General features: G+C 59.8%; 1 protein-coding gene across 1 annotated transcript in view; it reads left to right on the top strand.

The window, feature by feature from the left end:
- The window catches only part of NTSR1 (neurotensin receptor 1), a 48,674-nt gene extending 29,731 nt beyond the window's left edge, over positions 1 to 18,943 (top strand). The window contains exons 2-4 of the mRNA XM_032606039.1: positions 14,186 to 14,387; positions 17,500 to 17,590; positions 18,694 to 18,943. Of these exons, the coding sequence (XP_032461930.1) occupies positions 14,186 to 14,387; positions 17,500 to 17,590; positions 18,694 to 18,943 (543 nt within the window). The remainder of the gene's footprint in view (positions 1 to 14,185; positions 14,388 to 17,499; positions 17,591 to 18,693) is intronic.
- The last annotated feature ends 1,251 nt before the right edge of the window (positions 18,944 to 20,194 follow it).

Raw genomic sequence — 20,194 nt, 5'->3', positions numbered from 1 at the left:
GGTCGTTCATTTGTTCGTTCACACGGTCAGTGTGTGGGTGGCTGGAGGGCACCAGGCAGCCGCAGGGCGGGGTGGCAGCAACTAAGAGACACACACACATCATCACAAGTGCCCAGGGGAACCGCTCTCCCTCGGCCTCTCCACCGTCCCCGGCTCTGCCACTGCCCACCTGGCCTGCTGGGGGCGTGAGGACAGCCTGGCGTTCCGAACAGCCCTGGGCCCAGGCCAGCCCCACTCACAGTCATGCAAATTGCCGTAATTGCAGGTGGGAGATGGGGCCACAGGAGAGGCTGAAAGCCTGTCTGCTCCGCGCACAGGCGCCGGGTTCAGCTGCATCGCACGTCTGCATCAAAAACCTAACGTCAGTGTCTTGACTCACGCCCAGTCTAACAAATGAACCGATTGTGCCTTTGGGACAAGCACACGTTAGGAGGGAGACTGAGTTCCTTGCGTGGGTGGGAGAGGACGCAGAGGAAGTGGCCCCTGACAAGATGCTTTCTGCAGGGAGCAACCCCTACGGGGTGGGCGGCCCCCAGCCTCCTCCACGCGGCTAAGGACAGGTTGGTGGCCACGCCCCAGGTGCCACCCTCCCATCGCTCCCTGGGGGCAGGTAACCCCGGGAGCCGTCTCCATCCACTCAGGCTGCTCCCAAGGACCAGGCTGGGGGCTTCTAACAACACGTGTGTTTCTCACAGCCCTGGGGCTGGACAACCAGGATGCAGGCGCTGGTACTGTGTCCTCTCCCTCTCCTCACGTTGGGGGGTGAGCAGGGGCCTCCCTGGGCCTCTGACCCCATTACGGGGCTCCACCCTCACGACCTCATCACCTCCAGGAGGCCCCACCCCCTAATACATCACCTGAGGGGGTAGGATTCGACAGGTGAATTTTGTAGGACACACTTTCTGTCCACAGCGGTGTCGCCCCTCTGTGTAATGTGAGGTTGGAGCGAGGGTGAGAAACGTGACACACAAAATAAATACACAGGTGAGGGGGGCACCAGGGACGTAGGCTGTGAGGCTGGGCCTGCAGACCCCACTCAGGGGGCGGGTGGCAGATGGCAAAGCAGTGGCCAGAGAGCCGGGGCTCTGGCCGACCCCTGTTTCTGGCTGAGAGCTTTCTTCAAAGCACGTAGTCTGAACATCAAATTTGGATTCCGGGTTCAAGCACCCTTTTCGTTAGAGTCTAATTTTCAGAGCCAGGTAATTATCGTCTAAATCTGCTAATTTTCATCCCTCAACAGAAACCAGTGTGCCGTGATTATAATAAGCCTGGGTGTTGGCCGAGGGGAAGTTTGTTCAGAAACACGTCCCCTTGGTGGTGGCATGGACTGGGGGCCGCAGGGTCTGCTCGGAATCAGGGGCGCAGCAGCTGGACAGCATGGAACCTGATGGCCTTCTCAGTGGCGACTTGGAGGGAGGCCAAGGCCTCGAGCTGTCATGAGGCATTTCCCTCGTTGAAGAGACCACCCGGGCTCTGCGTGAGCCAGTGTCACCCAACCATACTCAGGTCCACTCGCCCACGCGCAGCAAAGCCAATCTGCCGACACCTGGTTGTGATGAAGGACAATGCAGCGTTTATTGTTGGCCCCAAACACGGAGTCCCGGGCAGCTAGCGCTGAAAAAGCCCAAACTCCCCAATGGGTTTCAGGGGAGCACTTTTTTGTTTTGCGGTACGTGGGCCTCCCACTGCCGTGGCCCCTTCCGCCGCGGAGCACAGTCTCCGGACACCCAGGCTCAGTGGCCATGGTTCACGGGCCCAGCCGCTCCGCGACATGTGGGATCTTCCCGGACCGGGGCACGAACCCGCGTCCCCCGCATCGGCAGGTGGATTCCCAACCACTGCGCCACCAGGGAAGTCCCAGGGGAGCATTTTTAAAGGCCCAGTTGGGTGGCGGGGGGCAGTGGGGGGCGTCGCAAGGTATGTGATCAGCTGGTGCACAATTAATTCTCTGATTGGCTGACGGTGAGGTGACAGGGTGGGTCCACATTATCAATGCTCAGACTCCAGGAGGCCTGGGGGCTACACGATCGTGGTCATCAAGTACTTAACATCTGCCGTTTGGTGGGGGCTTTAGCATCTGTGAAACAACTCAGGAAGCGTGCATCAGATACTGAGTACTTCAGAGAGGAGCTACAGCAGAGGACGTGGGGGAGGAGTCTGTCCCGGGAAGGACCCAGAGGCCCTGCTCGGTTACACCAAGAGCAAAACAGGGCCAGACACAGGAGACAGGTGTGCACACACGCAGCTCACACACACGTGCACACATAGACACAAACACACATGCACAGTAAGTGGGACCAAGGTTTGGGGGCTTGAGGGAAGACCACTCAGACACCGTCAAAGCACAGACCCCTTAAAGGATGCCGGTCACTCGTCTCACTTGAGTTTGATTCAGCAGCCGGCTCTCCTCTTTCAAGCTTTAATTACACGCTGCTGGGTTTTCAAGAAATCAGACCCACAGGTCAGATTCTCTGATGAGCCTCTCTTCATGGGAAATAAAAGTAAAAGACACTGCGCCCACCCCCACCATGCTTCTTACCCTACTCTGCAGTGTGGCGAGAGGGGTGGGACATCACAGGTGGTGCCCAGTAACCGTTATAAAACCAGTCCCCACCTGGCCAGCTGTCTGCTGGCAACCTGTCCCTAGAACCAGAGTCTATAAAGAGATAAGAAAAAACAGTACCCAAATTCTGGGGTCCGATAGCCCAGTCAGCCACACAAATGACCCTGCCCGCCGCTCCCACTGCATCCCCCTGCCTTCACAGGACTCGTTGTCAGTGCTTGGGGCAGGGGTGCAGGGGGGGGATTATATTTTATTTAAGCAAGGTTTCCCTCCAAGGAGAAAATGCAGTGGTGGGACAGATAAATTAAAAACACAGCATTTTGTAAGGCAGTGTCTCAGCTAACCTCTGCTGCGTAACAAAAGAGCCCCAAACTTATTGGCTTAAAACACTAGCTGTTTATTTGCTTGTGATCCGTTGGATGGCAAGTTGAGCTGGCTCAGCCGGTCTCAGCTGGGGTCACTCGTGTGGCTTCGGTCATCTTGTGGCTGCACGGGGCCTGGATGGGTCTGAGACAGCCTCATTCATCTGTCTGGAGGCTGGTGCTGGCTCTCACCTGGGCCTCTGTCCCAGGGTGAGAGGCAAATCAGGGTTTCTTCACATGGTGGCCGCCACATTCTGAGAGAGCCAGCAAGAGAGTGTGAGGCCTGGCTGGGAAGGCACAGGCCGACACGGCCGCTGCATTTCGCTGGTCAGAGCCGGCCCAGTCGAGGGGTGGGCCACAGACCCTACGTCTCTATGTGAGGAGTGGCCAAGTCACATTGCAAGAGGTGGGCGTCCAAGGTGGGAGCCACTCTCGGCCGTCCTAAGGGCCATCTGCCACGGGCCACAGGGTGGCAAGTTCATGACACAGTCTGGTCCAGGAGAGCTTGCAAGGAGCTGCCTCACCATCTGGGATGACGAGGGGAGTCTAGGTGCCACCACACGGCCCCTGGGGGGTCCCGGTGATTGTGAGGCTGCGGGCAGGCACAGCACTGCCCCTGGGCAAGCATCCGCTTGGTGGTGTGGGGGCCTGTGGCGGCCAGTCCAGAGACACCTGGACATACGGGGCTAGAGCCGTGCCTGGGCCTCAGGGGAAAGTAGCCACAGTGACCGGCTGTCTCCCCGCCCAAGGGGTGACCTTGAAGTTGTGTCTCCAATCATAGGACTGCTCAGGCCCGGCGTCGCTGTGGGTTTTGCCCTGTAGCTCTGCGTTGGTGAGAATTTGCGGTTAGTCCATGGGGACGACGACAGACTGACTAGAAGAGGCAGAGACCTCACAGCGCTGACCCTTACGCAACCGACCGCATCAGTGCCCTCAAGTGGCGGGCTTGCCTACCAGCTCAGCCCAGGCCCAGCCCAGTACAGGGACCAGGCCCATACAGGGAGGGAGGCCAAGGCCCGGGAGTGCCTCGAGTGGCCTCCCTGGCCGGGGAAGGGCCGGTGTTAATTGAAGGGGGGAGGGCACAAGGTTGCCCTGAATGAGCCCCAGTAAGTGCACCTGGAACAGTTCCAGAAGCTGCAGTTAGCGCCCAGGTCGACGGCGGGAGGCATGGGCCGGCAACGCCAGGAGCAGAGGACGGGGGACCCCGGCCTGTGGGGGCTCGTGCACCCACCTCAAGGGCAAGGCGATACCCCGAGCTCCTACCCCTCCTCCACGTCTCCCCACGTGCCTGCAGGTTGCAGGTACCCAGGCTTGGCTGGGAGTGGGGCTCCAAGATGCCCCTACACTGCAGTTTACCCTGCGATTCTACCGCGGGGGAAAACCCCAATTCACGAACTCAGTGAGTCATTCTGGGGGAGGAGGGGCCCCGGCAGCTCAGGGCGCCTCCCGGAAGATGGACTTGGTGGAAGACTCGGGAAAGCATCTCTGCTCAGGGCACTTCCATGGGAAAGAGACTCAAATTGTTGGAGGAAAAGTGTAAGAAGGAACCTCTGACCTGGGAGGTCAGCAGCAGCAAAGACACCTGCTCAGAAGGAGACGTGCTCTGCCTTGGAGCCTCCTGCACCTCCAAGTGCACGGCTCCAGGGGCCCTGAGAGGCTGAGGGTGTAGCGGGACCTCTCAGCATCACCCTCGCTGCCCCCATGTCCACCCACTCCGGGGCCTGCCTCAGCCCCCCAGTGCCTCCCAAACTTCCATGTGTCCATCCCCACAGGCACCGCCCTAACACAGACGCATCACCTCCCTCCTGGGCCTGGGCCCCTCTCTGGGCCCTCTGTCCCCAGGCCCTACCCACCCTGCCCGCAGAACTCTCCCGAAATGCAAACACAGCTGCGCCCGCAGTCCCCTGCTTCACCCCTAACCCCTTCACCCGTGCCCCTTCACCCCTCCCCCTCTTCCATGACCAGGAGGAAATGGCCCACTGTCTGGGATCTGACGCCGCCCGGCCCCCCGGGCTCCCGAGATCTCACGTGCTCCCCTCCTTCTCAGGCCCATGGGTGCCCCTCACCCCTCAGGTCTCCGTATGGAGGTCCCTCCTCCAGAAAATGGCCCTTTCCCCCCCGGGCTGGGCCTCGTGCTCACCTCCATGCCACGTCTGTCCACCTGTCCTCCGCGCTCACCTCAGTCTATGTGCAGGGTGCCTCGCCTACAGCAGGTGCTCAATAAGTGCTTGTGACGTTTAGGCAAGGTGGGCTTGGGTGCACGGTGCATTCAGAGGATGGAGGACGGAGCGTGAAGCACAGGCTGGTGGGCCTGCGGTGGGGAGGGGAGGGGGTGGGGAGGCTGCGGGTAAACAGAAGGGAGGGCGCTGGAACATTCCAGAAGAGACGCAGAGCCTGTCCCTGTTCAGGTCCGCGGCTCCTGGGCCGGGAGGAAGCCGGCTGCCCGGGGCCTGTCTCCAGGTAATTGCCTGAGTCACAGGAGGCCTGAGCAGGACAGCCTCGTTTCCTGAAATTGCATCCGAGGAAAAGGGCTGAGGAGCCTTGAGTGGAGCCTCTTGGCGTCCCTGCAAGCCGCTGGCCTGGCTCTCAAGAGAGGGAGGCTTCCCTGGGTGCCAATCAGCGCCCCCTCCTCCCCTCCCCGCCAGCCCTCGAGCTCAGACGTCAACAGTGCTCCAGGCACCCAGGGCCTGCGTCAGGCAGGGGTCCTTCTGCAGGGGTGCGGGCAGGGCAGGAACTGGGCTGGGGCCAGCCTGGGCTGTCCTCAGTCTCCTGGCCTTCAAGCTGGACCAGCCACCCCCATCTTCACAGGCAGGACACAGTCCCAGCGTGAGAAGGGGACGTGCCCAGGGGGCGCGGCAAGACCCCAGCCTGGGCTGCTCTGCCCTTCACTCCAGTTCTAGAAACAGAAGCCACCCCACAGGCCCACCTCTCACACACGTGTGGAGAGCAGTGAGTCTCGTGTGCCCCAGGCCGTTCACACGGTGCGAAGGCCAGGGCTGTTCGCTGTTGCAGAGGGGCGCCGTGCAGCCGTGCAGGAGGACAGCGTAGTGGAGCACCGTGTGGTCACGCAGCCTCGTGGAGGCCTGTGGTCTCTCGGGGACGGAGGAAGAACGGCCTTTAACAGATACGGTCGTCGGGGGAAGGAGCTTTGGAGTGGCGCTGGGCAGCTGGCCGGCGCCCACTGGCGTTCCCTCTTCCTTTACTGATTGACTTTTGTCCTGGAGAGGAGCACAGCTGGGCCCGCCGGCACTGGTGGGGACCAAGTGGGGGTGGGGCGCAGGACCCCACCATCATTTCTAAGGCGCCCCACTCCTAATCACAGCCATTTGGGGTGGAAGCCCCAGGAGGCCTGGCTGAAGGAGCAAAAGTGTCACTTCCCGGGGCTAAGCCCAGAGCACAAGGTCCCCTCCACGCCCAGGGGCTGGTCAGCTTGAGAGAAAAACTAGATCCAAACGCTGGTCCAGTGGGGCCTGGGGGGACGTGGGTGGCCGCTCCCAGCCCCCCTCCCTCACACCGGCCGCTCGGCTCCAGGTCTACCGTAATCAGATTCCCCGCAAGCAGGGACGGAACGCTTATTCCATTGAAAGGAGCCGAGACACTGGGTACAGGGCCGGATGTCCACGGGGAACGCAGTTAGCGCTCTGCCAGTGGACGGTAGTTCAAAATCGGGAACAGGATATGTGCTGAGCTGCCCACACAATCACATGGCAAGACAACACTGAAAATCGTGGGATTGGAGATTCAATCCCACAGTTGAATCACAGAATTGGAGATTCAGCTGCCAGCGAACACGCAGTAGGGCCGCTTCCCCGCCCACCCCTAGAGGCGGAGGACAGGCCCCGGGCCTGGAGCACCACTCCTTCCTAAGCGCTTTCTGGAATGCACGTGACACCAGCTTGGACCCGGTCCTGCAGGACTCACTCCCAGGCACGGCTGGGGGGTTCGCACAGTTCCCCGGAAATCCACTCCCAACGTCCGCCAGCCCCCAGGGGCTCTTGATTAAGACCGGGGCCCCAGGTCTTCCTGGCGTGGAGCAGAGAACGTTCTTCGATGCTTGACTTCCTTCAAGGGTGCACGCAGGACACTCTGTGCGGAACCGGCCCCGCTTTTACTCCTGAATCAAGGTGGCCCTACACGGCAGGAAGGCACACACAGAAGGCTTGGCAACCGACCCTGGGGGCTCATGTTCGGACGGAGAGCCACCCTGCAAGACAGAATTTGTCACGAGCGAGTACATGGTCATCGTCGTGGTGTGAGGTGCCGGTGGGGCTGAGAGCTGGGCTGCACCCGCTGGGGGCTGTGGTTTCACGGTAGGTGACAGGTGACCGCTAAGGTGCCTCCCTGCCCACATTCCGTGAGACACAGAGGCGGGGGCCGGGCCCGGGGTCAGACTTGCAGCCCCTGCCCTGTGCCTGTCCTTGTCAAGGATTTTTACAGCCCCGTCGGTTGCTAATTAGCAGATGTCCCACTGATTTGAATGTTCTCATGGGCTTTTTAGCCAACAGATATCTGAAAACACGGCAAACAGGACTTCAGTCTACAGATGGTCTCGATGCAGTTTTGAGATGGGATGGCACGGCCGGAACGCGACTCACCACCCCGGCTTCCACACCCAGGGTGATTAACGAGCCCCCCACCAACTCACAGCCAAGGCCAGGCCCCCAGCACCTGCCCTGTGTGCTGCTGAGGGCAGGGTCCCATCCTGTCTCTCCTCGAGGACGGCGACCCTGGTACAGGTGGAGGGACAGGCGCAGTGGGAGGGCCATTTCCCTAATCCGATTGAGGGTCTCCTGGCAGCCGGGCTGGTGCCAGCGCTGCAGCACAGCCGGGACCAGGCAGGATGTGGCTGCAGGGCGGGGGGGGGGGGGGTCCTCTGTGGCTGCGGCACTCCAGGAGGGCGAAGACTCCCACGTACAGGGCTGCCGGCTGCACGGGCAGTGGGGACTCGGTGGGGGCCTCTTGCAGAGGTCACAGGCTGCTCACCTGCCCTTCATCAGTGGACAGGAGGGGTCTGAGGACAAGGAGGAGTATCCCTGATGATCGCTGCCCCCAGCTGGCTTGGGGGTCCCACTCCCCAGTCCCTCCCCACCCAGTCTTGCCAACCACAGCTGCTCCCAGGCCGGCACGCCTCTCCACCGGGGCAGCCCCTCCGCAGCGATGGGCTCTGTCCATGGTCCTGAACCCTAAGGCTCCCTGGGGCACGAGCATTGTCTCCACTCTAAGTCGCTGGTGACTCTGGTCAGTCTTCTCCCAGAAACTCCAAACCTGAAGAGGAGCACGGGGACCAGCGTGGAGCGGAAGGGAGATCAAAGAAAGGAGAGGGCTTCCCTGGTGGCGCAGTGGTTGGGACTCCACCTGCCGATGCAGGGGACACGGGTTCGTGCCCCGGTCCGGGAAGATCCCACATGCTGCGGAGCGGCTGGACCCGTGAGCCGTGGCTGCTGAGCCTGCGCGTCCGGAGCCTGTGCTCTGCAACGGGAGAGGCCCGCGTACCACAAAAAAAAAAAAAAAAGAAAGAAAAAGAAAAGAAAGGAGAGAGTAATGGACAGATGTTCAGTCCTGAGAGATCACCATGGAGTTGTGGCCTTTGGACTAGAAGTTGTTGTCAAATTTTTGCAGTTACCCAAAGTGTCCTCTCTGGGAAGCTGGGGGTGAGGCATGCATCCACCGAAGTGAGGTCCTCCGACACTTGCCCATGACCAGGGGGTTCTCCGTTCGTCCGCTCTCTGCTCTCTGCGTGTCACAGGCCCCAGGACACGGAAGCGAGCACTGGTCTGTGGGTCAGACTGTGTCTGGGCTTTTTCTTCTATAAAGTGAGAGCACCAATAGCTTCTATGTGCATATTCCACAAGGTGACACATGCAAGTCACTGAACATGGGTCTGGCTCATGGAAAGCACTCTGTTAAGAGTTAGCTAAAGGGGGGCTTCCCTGGTGGCACAGTGGTTGAGTCCGCCTCCCAATGCAGGGGACATGGGTTCGAGCCCTGGTCCAGGAAGATCCCACACGCCGCGGAGCAGCTAAGCCCGTGTGCCACAACTACTGAGCCTGCGAGCCACAACTGCTGAGCCCGCGAGCCACAACTACTGAGCCCACGTGCCACAACTACTGAAGCCTGCGCACCTAGAGCCCATGCTCCACAGCAAGAGAAGCCGCCGCAATGAGAAGCCTGTGCGCCACAACTAGAGAAAGCCCATGCGCAGCAACGAAGACCCAATGCAGCCAAAAATAAATAAATGAAATAAATTTGTTTAAAAAAAAAAAAAGAGTTAGCTAAAGAGTGTGTATCAACCAGAAAGTGGAAGTCCTTTATATGGAGCCAAAATCTGGTACTAGAGCCACCCAATGGGTGGGACTGCATTGTGAGGGGCTGGGACTAGTGGCCCGAGTGGCCAAGCTAAGCCCGGAGCTGCGCACGGTCCGTGGAGCCCCCTCCCCTGCCCGAGGTGGCCTTTCGGGCCCTAAGATGACTCACTCGGTGCCTCATGCAGGCAGTTCTGGGGGAGGCTTAGGGTCCCTCCCCTAAAGGCACACACTGGGCTTCCCCCCAGACACTCAGGGCTCTGACCCACAGAGCAGCGGGCCCTCGACGCTCGTCTGTCTTCTTTCCCAGACGCGTGTCTGCCGTGGACCGCGTGTGCCCTCCTGGGTGGGATCCCAGCAGTGTCCGGAGGGTCTGGGTGCTCGTGAGATGAGGGATGTTGGAGGGCAGAGTTTCTCGGACAACGTCAGCCCGGGAGATTCTGGGCTGTGTCACCTTGAAGGACAGTTTCTGCCCTCCCAGCCCTGGTGTCCCGCCTATGAAGCAAGGGTGGATGCACTGAGATCTGGTGCCCTCCACCTCCAACACCCCCATCCCAGGGCGGCAAGGTGGGGTGTGTTGTTCTCGTGTCACTGTGGGAGCAGGGGCCCGGGCACCTGTCACGGGACACACATTCATTCCACTCAGGTGCTTTAAGGTCAAGAGGGCGTGCCCAGAGCCCCCCAGCTCCCCGCCCTTGCCCTGAGTCGGCCTGGGTCAGCCTCTGTTAGGCTTCTCTCCAGGGAGCAATCCTGGGCGTAGAGACGGCTCCTTACTTTACGGAGGCAGCAGCTGCTTGTGTTTGCTCTTTTCACTAAACCATGACCTTGGCCCTCCCTGTCGGTCATTCTCAGCGTCTACAGCACCCCGTGGTGTTGCTGCGTCATAACTTATCAACCAGCCCGAGTGGGTGGGCATTGAACTTGTTCTGGGTTTTTGCTTTTCGAGCAGGGCTGTGCTGAGTGACAGAGACAAACAGGGACTCTGGAGTGACTTGCATCATTGTCCTGCCCTTGGTGGTGGCCGAGGGGGAGGGGACTTTCAGCATTTGCTGGGTGAGGAGGTTAGGAGGAGGCGGTCCCTAAAGCCTGGGCCTGGCTGGACTGGTCATCTGCTGGGGGTGGCCCCTGCCAGGCCAGTGAGGCCATCTACATTGGAGGGTTTGACAGGAAGCCCCTTCTCTCTGCCTCTCCCCTCAGAAGCAGTTGTACAAGCTGCTGAGTTTTGCAAACACCCTGAGAGATATTTTTTTTTTTGGCTGTGGTGGGTCTTTGTTGCTGCACGCAGGCTTTTCTCGAGTTGTGGCGAGTGGGGGGGTCTACTCTTTGTTGCGGTGCGCGGGCTTCTCAGTGTGGTGGCTTCTCTGGTTGCGGAGCACGGGCTCTAGGCACCGGGCTTCAGTAGTTGTGCCACGTGGGCTTCAGTAGTTGTGGCTCATGGGCTTCAGTAGTTGTGGCACGTGGGCTCAGTATTTGTGGCTCGTGGGCTGTAGAGCGCAGGCTCAATACTTGTGGCATGTGGGCTTAGTTGCTCCGCGGCATATGGGATCTTCCCGGACCAGGGCTCGAACCTGTGTCCTCTGAATTGGCAGGCGGATTATTAACCACTGCGCCACCAGGGAAGCCCCTGAGCGGTATTTTGCACCTTCCCACTCACCGCAGGCTGGTGTTGAGCCTTGAAGCCCCGGAGTCCAGGGGCTGTCTCTTTACCTAAACACAGTGGGATCAGCGAGAAACAGGCCGGTACAAGACAAGCTGTTGCCCCTCAGAGGAAGGGTAGACGGGACAACAGCCTTGAAGGAGGAGGCAGAGGCATGAGGACCCCGTGACTGCGGGCCAGGCTATGCGCGTTCCGTTGGTGCCCCGCACCTGTTTGCAGGCAGGTCGGGGGCAGCCCTTCCTCCCAGACAGACCTGTGTCCTGTTCCACTTTCTTTTTACTGCTTAACCATTTCACTCTCTGTCCCTCACAAAATTACAAATGCTCTCCTTTCACCTGTGAGGGCCCATTCTTAGGCAGGTCCCCCACACAAGGTGGGAGAACAGAACCAATGGGCACAAAAGCAGTTTCCTGCTCAGCAGGCCCCCCACAAAGGTGGGGTCTCTCTTCTGAACAGCAGACCTGGAGCTGGTTGTCATAGGACAAACGTGATTGGTGGAGAGGTGAACGTGTGGCCTGTGTGTGTCCAATGAGGGCTCACCCGGGCCTCTCGGAATGTGCCCACTGGCCAGGAATGGAGTGGGGTGGGTGTTTCCAGGGGAGCGGACGGAGGTCCTGGGAAGGGACGGTGGAAGCAGCAGGCCCTGAGCATCCAGCCCCCAGCTCTGCAGCCCGTCACCCACCTCCTCCCACTGGTTCAGGCGCTGCCTTTACCACAGGCCACGTTGGCCTCACCGGGAACTGCTCCTGGCCTCTCTCCTGCTCCCCTGATTTATTCGCGCCAAACTCTTCTCCTACAATCTCTTTTGAGTGCCCTCCCATAGTGGGTGAGGCCTCCCGTCCCCTACTGACCTGTCACCTTCCTTTCCAGAACTTTCCTGGCTACTCTTAGATTATCTTTTTTTCCATCTGAGTTTGAGAGACAGGCCGTCTATCCCCAGGTGCTCTCACATTTTATTGGGACCAATGCATAGACGAGGCGCATCCCTCCACGTCCGCATGTCTCTGTCTGGAAGGGCCCCGGTTGCCCCTCCTTCCCCTCTGTCCTTCCTGTGGCTACACTTGCAGTGGTTCCTGGACATCTTGCACAGGGCTTAGCCTACTCCCTTCTCTTTGCTTGTTGCCAGGAGTGGGCTGCTCCCCTGTTCCCAGAAGTTGGGGTGGAGTACAGGAAAGGGGTACAGGCTGAGCTCCCATCCGTGCTGTGAGCCTCGGCAAGAGAAGGCGACCCCGAGAGCCAGGCGTTGCCCTGGTACCCCACAATCCAGGTTCAGTCTCAGTCTCCAGGCTGGAGGGGCGGGGGAGGCCGAGAGAAGACACGCCCCTCCGGAAGCCCACGCCGGCCTCGAGCCTCGTCCCCAGGCCTCTGTTGGGGGGCGCCTGCAGTGCCGGGGCCCCTCTCCCCACTCCAGAACCTCAGGATCAGGGCCTGGACTTCTCCCAACTGGGGGATCCGCTGGGGGCCTGGGCCCTGGTCCACCGCTCGCGGCCCCCAGAGGTGGCTGTTTTTGCTGTGCTCATCGAAGTATGGTATTTCAAATGTTTTGACATTTAAAATCTGTGTTGAATACATTTGTTTTGTTTACATTTTGCCCGGCTGTGGTGACTCACGGGAATTGGTTTGTCTCCTGGGCCCAGGCCCGGCCTCCCCCTGCACCCCAGCCCAGCCCCCGGCCCAGAGCTACCCCTCGGCCGCACCAGCCCATCACCGTCCTGAGGGAGGACCTCCAGACCGCCACTTGAGCTCAGTGGACGCAGGAGAGAAGGGTGCCCGGGACAGGCCACTCCCAAGCACCCAGCGGGTGACTAGTGATGGGCGCAAGGGCTGGCAAGTGTGGAAAGGACGCCTGCCGAGGGCCCACGCGGCCCCTGTCTGACGTGTTTGTCCTCTAGTTTAGGAGAGTCTTTTTCAAAAGGAGCCAGAGGTGACCTCAGCCACCATCTGGATGCCTACAGTCCTCCCAAGCGGCACCCGGAGCACTGTGGGGCGGGCAGGACTCGCGGAGGCATTGGCCAACGCCCCGAAGAGAGGGCCGTGTGAGCTGCCCTGCTCGGGACAGAGGTCTGACATCCAGGAGGCCCAGGAGGCGAACCCATCGGCGTTCTAGAGCCTCCAGCACCTCTTGGCTTCCTGCTGGCCGCTGCCGCATTAGGAGGACAGAGCTGGACGGTCCTTACCCTGCTGAGACAGTCCTTGTCTACCATCGAGGAGACCTCCACGCGGGACCCTCGGCTCTGCTCTCAGGGCTGTGCGCAAACCCAAGTTAGGAGGTGGAGGGGGCAGCCTGGAGCCCGGGGCACCCCCTGCAGACCCCGGGAACCAGGTGGGGCCAGTGCAGGTGTCTCTCCAGGGGTAGCCGTTTGCTCTTTGACTCTGAAGTTCACGTGAGCGTTCAGGGCGGCGGCGGTCGGGTAGGGGGCATGGAGAAGAGGCACCGCCCCCTCACGAGGGCTCGCGAGCTCACGCCTAGAAGCTCGGGCGTCGGGACGTGGCGTGAGGACCAGCGTGCTCGAAAGCCAGCGGCAAACACGGTTTTACACCAGAGGCTTGTTACTCCAGGGCCCTGGGAGGCGATGCGGATTCAGGACCAGCTCAGTGGGAGGCCCGTTCCCCATCGCTGGTCAGGGCCACACACGTGCACTGGCGGGTTTGCGTCCCTGTCAGCAACGCCAGTGGCAGCTCAGGGAGGCCACAGCTTCTCGGGCTGAGCAGGTGCCCGTGAAGGCGGGTCTCAGCCTGGTGTCGCTGAGGAGCTGGGCTCCAGCTCAAGTCCAGGTCCAGCCGCTCTGAGCTGGTGACTTTGGCAAAGGCCCTCGGCACCCGGAGACTCAGTTTCCCCAGAGGCAGAGAAACGTGGAAGGTGGAGGTGCCAACGAGAAGCGCTTTTCAACGCGCTGAGAGGAAGTGGGGAGGGGGGCGGGTCTCCCCTTCGTGTCCTAACGTGAGCTGTACGTGTGCAGGACGAGGGACGCTGGGTGAGCCATCCTGGAGAGAAGTCAGGAGGGACCGCTTCCTTGTCCAGACCCGGGAACGCAGAGACCCAGCCCCTCACCGCAGCCGGGGTGCCCCAGGGTTTTACTCCACACTGTGTACAGGCTGAGGGCTCCCCAAGCTGACGGAGAGTCTGCAAACCTCCCCCAGGAAGCCAGGGCTGTGGGAGCAGGCAGAGAGTCAGTCTGGGAACGGACAGACCGAGCGCCGCCCACGCTCCAACCCCTACACCTGGGCCGGTGGGCGGGGCGGGTGCCAGGGCGCGTCCCCTGCCCCAGCCTCACGGGCCGCCCCTCTCCACCTCTCGCAGATCAACACGTTCATGTCTTTCGTGCTCCCCATGGTGGCCATCTCCGTCCTGAACACCATCATTGCCAACAAGCTGACCGTGATGGTCCGCCAGGCGGCCGAGCAGGGCCAGGTGCGCACAGTTGGGGACCAGCATAGCTCGTTCAGCATGTCCATCGAGCCCGGCCGGGTCCAGGCCCTGCGCCACGGCGTCCGGGTCTTACGTACGTAACTGCTGGGCCCTGCGAGGGGTGGGCGGCGGGCGGCCACCAGGGGCCAGCAAAGCAGCGAGCTGGGTACCACAAACAGAAGGTTTAGAGACCCTGGGAACGGAGCGCGTCCGGGCCAAGGCTCAGAATGCCGGCTCTCCCTGGGGTCGGGGCTTCTCTTGACTCCCTCACTCATCCATCCGTATATCCACCGATTCAGCAAGCCTCCTGGCACCGGCTGAGTCGGACAGTTTGCTCACAAAGCCAGGGCCACAGAGTTGGGGTCCCCATGCGTGCCGGGCAGTCAGGTGCCAGCTGGAGAGGCCGGAGGTGCAGTCCCTCTGCACAGATTCTAGTAGGGAATCCTGAAGGATCGTGTGGGGTGGGCCCTACGTTTCTGTGGGTGGTGAGGGTCCATCCTCCCTCTGTGTGTCCCCGGGCATGGCCTGGGCCTGCAGGTGCATTATGAGGAGGGGTCCTCAAAACAACCTGCCCCTCCGTGCTCTCCTGAGGCAGCCCCGGCCCCCCCGGTCCCCCAGAGTGCCTACCCTGTGCTTCCCACCACCCCAGGATCCACGCCCCATCTCCCCCCTGCCCCGGGCTGCCTGCCCCTCACCTTTGCAGGTCTTGGAAGGAAAAGGTCCCTGCAGCTCTGTCCAAAAGGAACGTGATGCAGGCCCCACATGGGATGTTAGATGGTCCAGTAACCACCTTTTTAAACAGTCAAAAGAGACAGGTAAAATTCACTTGGATCGTTTATTGCTCCAGTATTTCCAAAACAGCATGACGTCTGCATCCGTCCACAGCACATGATTGACGGGAGAGTGACTCGGGTGTGCTTCGCACCCGGGCCGGCTCAGCCCCCACAGCCGCGGGTCAGGTGACCGGGGCGGCAGTGTTTGCTTCTGCCGCGTGCGGGCGGGCTTTCTGGAGCAGCCCGGTGCCACCAACCCCTGCCGCCAGCAGGCAGCGCCTCCGTCGGGACCTCCCCGGCCCAGGGTCTCCGCAAGCCCCCCAGAGGGCAGCAGCCCTGGAGAGGGGATCCCAAAGCCAGGACCTCCCACAGATCCCCCCACATCCCCAAGAAGATGACGCACCTCTCGGGGAACACCCTTCTCTCTGCCCCGGGACAGCACACTCGGCCCGAAGTTTTCCCGAGTGGTTGGGTGCTTTCTTTCGCATCATGGTGAAATATACAGAGCATGAAACTCACCGTCTTGCCCGTTTCTAAGTGCACAACTGAGCGGCAGTGTAGATGCCCATGTTGCTGTGCGGCTGTCACCGCCAACCCTCCCACCGTGTAAGACTGAAACTCTTCCCGTGAAACACCAAGTCCCCACCCCCTCCCCCAGCCCCCAACAACCACCTTCTACTTTCTGTCTCTGTGAATTTGACTCCTCCAGGGACCGCCTTTAGGTGGAATCGCACAGTATTGGGGTTATTTGTGACTGCTTTATTCATATGGTGTGATGTCTTCACGGTTCATCTATGTTGTAGCCTGTGTCAGAACGTCCTCGCTTTTTTTTTTTTTTTTTAATTATTTATTTATTTTTGGCTGTGTTGGGTCTTCGTTGCTGCACGCGGGCTTTTCTCTAGTTGCGGTGAGTGGGGGCTACTCTTCGTTGTGGTGTGCGGGCTTCTCATTGCGGTGGCTTCTCTCATTGTGGAGCACGGGCTCTAGGCACGCAGGCTTTAGTAGTTGCGGCACGCGGGCTCAGTAGTTGTGGCTCACGGGCTCTAGAGCGCAGGCTCAGTAGTTGTGGCACACGAGCTTAGTTGCTCCGCGGCATGTGGGATCTTCCCGGACTAGGGATTGAACCCACGTCCCCTGCATTGGCAGGTGGATTCTCAACCACTGTGCCACCGGGGAAGCCCCGTCCTCGCTTTTGAGGGCTGAATATTCTGTTGCACGGATGGACCACGTTTGGTTTATCGTCATCCATTGATTTCAGCCACTCTGAATAGTGGTGCTGCTATGAGCTACTGGCATCTGTTTGAACTCCTGCTTCCGGTTCTTTGGGGGCATAAACCCAGGAGTAGAATTTTAATTTATTGAATTAAAAAATATTTTTAAACAGCCAAAGTGTTTTCTAAAGTGGCTGTACCATTTTACATTCCCACCGACAGTGTACAAATGTTCCAGTTTCTCCACATCCTCCCCCAAATGACTCTTTTCTGTGTTTCTTTCATAGGAGCTATCCTGTTGGGTGTGACGTGGTACCCTCTTGTAGTTTTGATTTGCATTCCGCCAGTGATCGGTGATGTTAAGCATCTCTTCGTGTGCTTATTGGCCATTGGTATCTCTTCTTCGGAGAAATGTCTATTCAAGTCCTCTGCCTGCTTTTGTATTGGGCTGTTTGATTTTTGTTGTTGAGTTTTCTATATGCCCAGGATATTAATCCCTTATCAGATATGTGATGGAAATATTTTCTCCCATTCTGAAGGTTGCCTTTTCGCTCTGTCAATTGTGACCTTTAATACAGAGTTATTTATTTTTCTATAGTCCAAATTATTTATTTTTTCCCTTGTCTTTTCAAATTCAATGTTGTGAAATTTTTGTCCTATATTTTCTTCTAAGAATTTTGTACCTTAGCTTTTATGTTTAGATCTTTGATCCATTTTGAGTTAATTTTTGCAGATGGTGTGAGGTAAGGGGACAGCTTCATTCTTTTGCATGTGGGGATCCAGTTTTCCCAGAACATTCGTTGAAAAGACAGCCCTTTTCCCTTTGATCTTGGCGCCCTGTAGAAAGTCATTTGACTCTATATGGGAGGGCTTATTTCTGGGTCCTCTGTTCTAGTCCATGGGTCTATACGTCTGTCCTCATGCCATTACCACTCTGTTTGGATGACTGTAGCTTTGTGGTAGGTTTTGAAGTCAGGAAGGGTGAGTCCTCCAGCTTTGTTCTTCTTTCTCGAGACTGTCTTGTCTGTCCAGCATCCCTTGAGATTCCCAATGAATTCTTCTATTTCTGCAAAAAATGTCATCAGGATTTCCATAGACAGTCCACTGAATCTCTAGATCACTTTGGGCAGCGTTGTCATCTTAACACTATTAGCTGTTTCAGTCCACGAACACGGGACACCTCCCTCCACCTCCCTGAGGCCCATATCCCTCCATGTCTCAGGTGCCGTGGTCATCGCCTTCGTGGTCTGCTGGCTGCCCTACCATGTGCGACGCCTCATGTTCAGCTACATTTCGGACGAGCAGTGGACCCCGTGAGTATGGGAGTCTGGGGCTGAAGGGGTGAGGCTTGGGCTGGGGGCATGCTTCCCAAAACAGTTGAGTGTAGGGGTTGGGGGCGCTGAGAGGGGCAGCTCAGGGTGGGCGGGTCAGCATCCCCCGACAGGCCCTCAGGTGTGGCTGTGATAGGGCAGGGAAGGCAGAGTCCATAGAGGGACAGACACCCTGGAAGCTGCTTCGTAGAAGGAAAGCAAGTCCTAAAACAGTCAGTACAAGACGGGTTTGGGGGCGTCTGGAGAGCGACAGGAAGGGCTGGCGCTGCTGGCTGTGGGAGGAGTGATGGCGACTGTCGGGGCCCCCAGACCACCCCCAGCCTGGAGGAGTTGCCAGGAGGACCCCTGGAACTCCGAGAGCATCACACCCGCACTGCGACGTATGGACGCCGGCCTCGCCAGCTGGCCTCCCCGCAACGGTAGCCTCAGCCCCGCTGCGTGAGCTCCTCTGCATAGCGGGGCTGCCAGGTCCCAGGGTTGTGGGCTCTTCCAAGTGTCGGGGAGCCACTAGGGAGGGAAAATCTAGAAAGGATGAAGAGAAGGTACAGGGCGTGGAACACAGCCCAAAGTAAAGGGGTTCTGAAACTCAGGGCCGCCTGGTAGTGAAGTGAGCTGCAAGATGAGGGGGTGAGATCCCTGTGCACGGAGGCAAGCAAGTCGAGGTGAGGTGCACAGCTGTCTGGGAGGTGCAGAGGGGGTTCCTGGCCTGGCTGTTCTGTTGAGGCCAGGCCCTGGCCACGTCCTGCAGCCCTGAGGGGGGGCTGGGTTTCTGCACAAGGAAGGGCAGGCCAGCTGGGCTGCAGGGAGAGGTGGAGACTGCGGCCAAGGGGGACTGCACAGCTGGCCTCGGGTGGGCGGCCGCAGCTCAGCTCGGCAGTTCAGCTGACCGGTGCCAGGCGGGAGTGTGCTCAGAACTTCCAACCTCTCAAGAGAAACCAGAGCCCTGGAATTTATTGTGAAATATCCCCACTTCAAAAGATGTCCAAGTAGTCTGCAATGACTGTCCCAGGCCCCTGCGTCAGCCACGGGCTGCCCCGTGCGGGCTGTGTCTGGCCCGCCAGCCTGAGCGTCCTCTCCCACCCCAGGTTCCTGTATGACTTCTACCACTACTTCTACATGCTGACCAACGCCCTCTTCTACGTCAGCTCCACCATCAACCCCGTGCTGTACAACCTCGTCTCCGCCAACTTCCGCCAGATCTTCCTGTCCACGCTGGCCTGCCTGTGTCCCCTGTGGGGGTACAGGAGGAGGAGGCCGGCCTTCTCAAGGAAGGCCAGCAGCATGTCCGGAAGCCACAACTTCTCCAGCAATGTCACCCGGGAGACGCTGTACTAGGCCCGGGCGGGGCCAGGCGGGGGGCCGGGAGGGGTCACAGAGGGGCTGCCACTCGGCCTCCACGCCTGTCCGCCCAGCGCCTGAGAGCTGGACGGGGGTCGGCCCTGCTCCGTGGCATCCGAGGCCCAGGACCCAGCACCCACACCCAGAGGCTGCACTTCCTTTCGGCTTCTCCTCTCTCACCCTCCCCCGCACCCCTTCTCTTTCAAAGCCAGAAAGAGAGACAGATCCTCTCCCAGATCCAAAATGGGCCTTTAATGAGGAGAAATTAGTGTTGGGTGAAAGGCGGTCTTTTTGTTCTCAGACTAATGGATGTTGAGGGAGAAAGACATGAAGGGGTAGGTTGGGGCCGGAGGGTGGTGACCCCGAGAGCTGGCGCTGGGAGGAGCCCGGTTGGCAGGACCACCGCTGTCCTGGCACTGCCGAGAGGGCCTCCGGGCAGCTCAGGACCGGGTCAGCCCCTTGTGCAGCAGGCATCCGACCCACCACCTTTCCAAGGGCGAATCCCAGGAAGATTTGATGTCACAAGAGGTCAATGAAGGGATCAGCCTGGCATCGCCCAGCCCTGGCAGCACCCCCCCGCCGCCTGTCCTCCCCAGGCCAAGGTGGCAAAGCTCTGCAGGGACACCACAGGGCAGCTCAGCCTCGCAGTTCTCCATCCTGGCTCTGTGGACACAAGGCCAGGTCAGTGGGTCCCAGGATAGGCACGTCCTCACACGCTCTCCCTCCCGCTGTCCAGCTGAGCTCCTGCGGCCCAGCTCCCAGCTGCTTCAGGGTGGACGCCGCAAGGCAGAGGGGAGCCGGCCAGCACTCCGAAAGAGGCCAGCGCTGAGGTCCGGGCCACAGGTATGGAGGAGGGGCCCTGGGTACAGGCGGCCCACTGGCTGGCAGCCAGGCGGGGGCCCAGACTCGTTTGTCACGGCCAGCAGGCAGGCCTGGCCCCAGCTCGGGCGCCCAGAAAGGCAGGCGCCTCCTTGGACTCTGGGATCCGGTCTCCAGACAGGATGGCCCGGCCCCAGGAAGGTGCCCTGAGCCAGGGGAAGGCGGGTCCCAGGGGAGCTGCCCCGGACCAGCCGGGACCACGAGTGGCCAGGGGCCCAGAAGCGAAGCGCAGGCCTTTTAAAGCAGGTCCTCCCTGGGCCTGCGAGCACATCTGCCCAGAAGGGAGACAGTCAGACAGACAGGCAGGCAGACCGCCTGCCTGGGCGGCACTGACTCAGGATCAGGTGACCTGCTCCTGGTCTGGAGTTA

Source organism: Phocoena sinus, chromosome 15, assembly GCF_008692025.1.
Source record: "Phocoena sinus isolate mPhoSin1 chromosome 15, mPhoSin1.pri, whole genome shotgun sequence".
Classification (NCBI taxonomy): Eukaryota; Metazoa; Chordata; class Mammalia; order Artiodactyla; family Phocoenidae; genus Phocoena; species Phocoena sinus.
The sequence above is the reverse complement of the archived record's forward strand: the minus strand, read 5'-3'. Positions and strand labels throughout refer to the sequence as shown.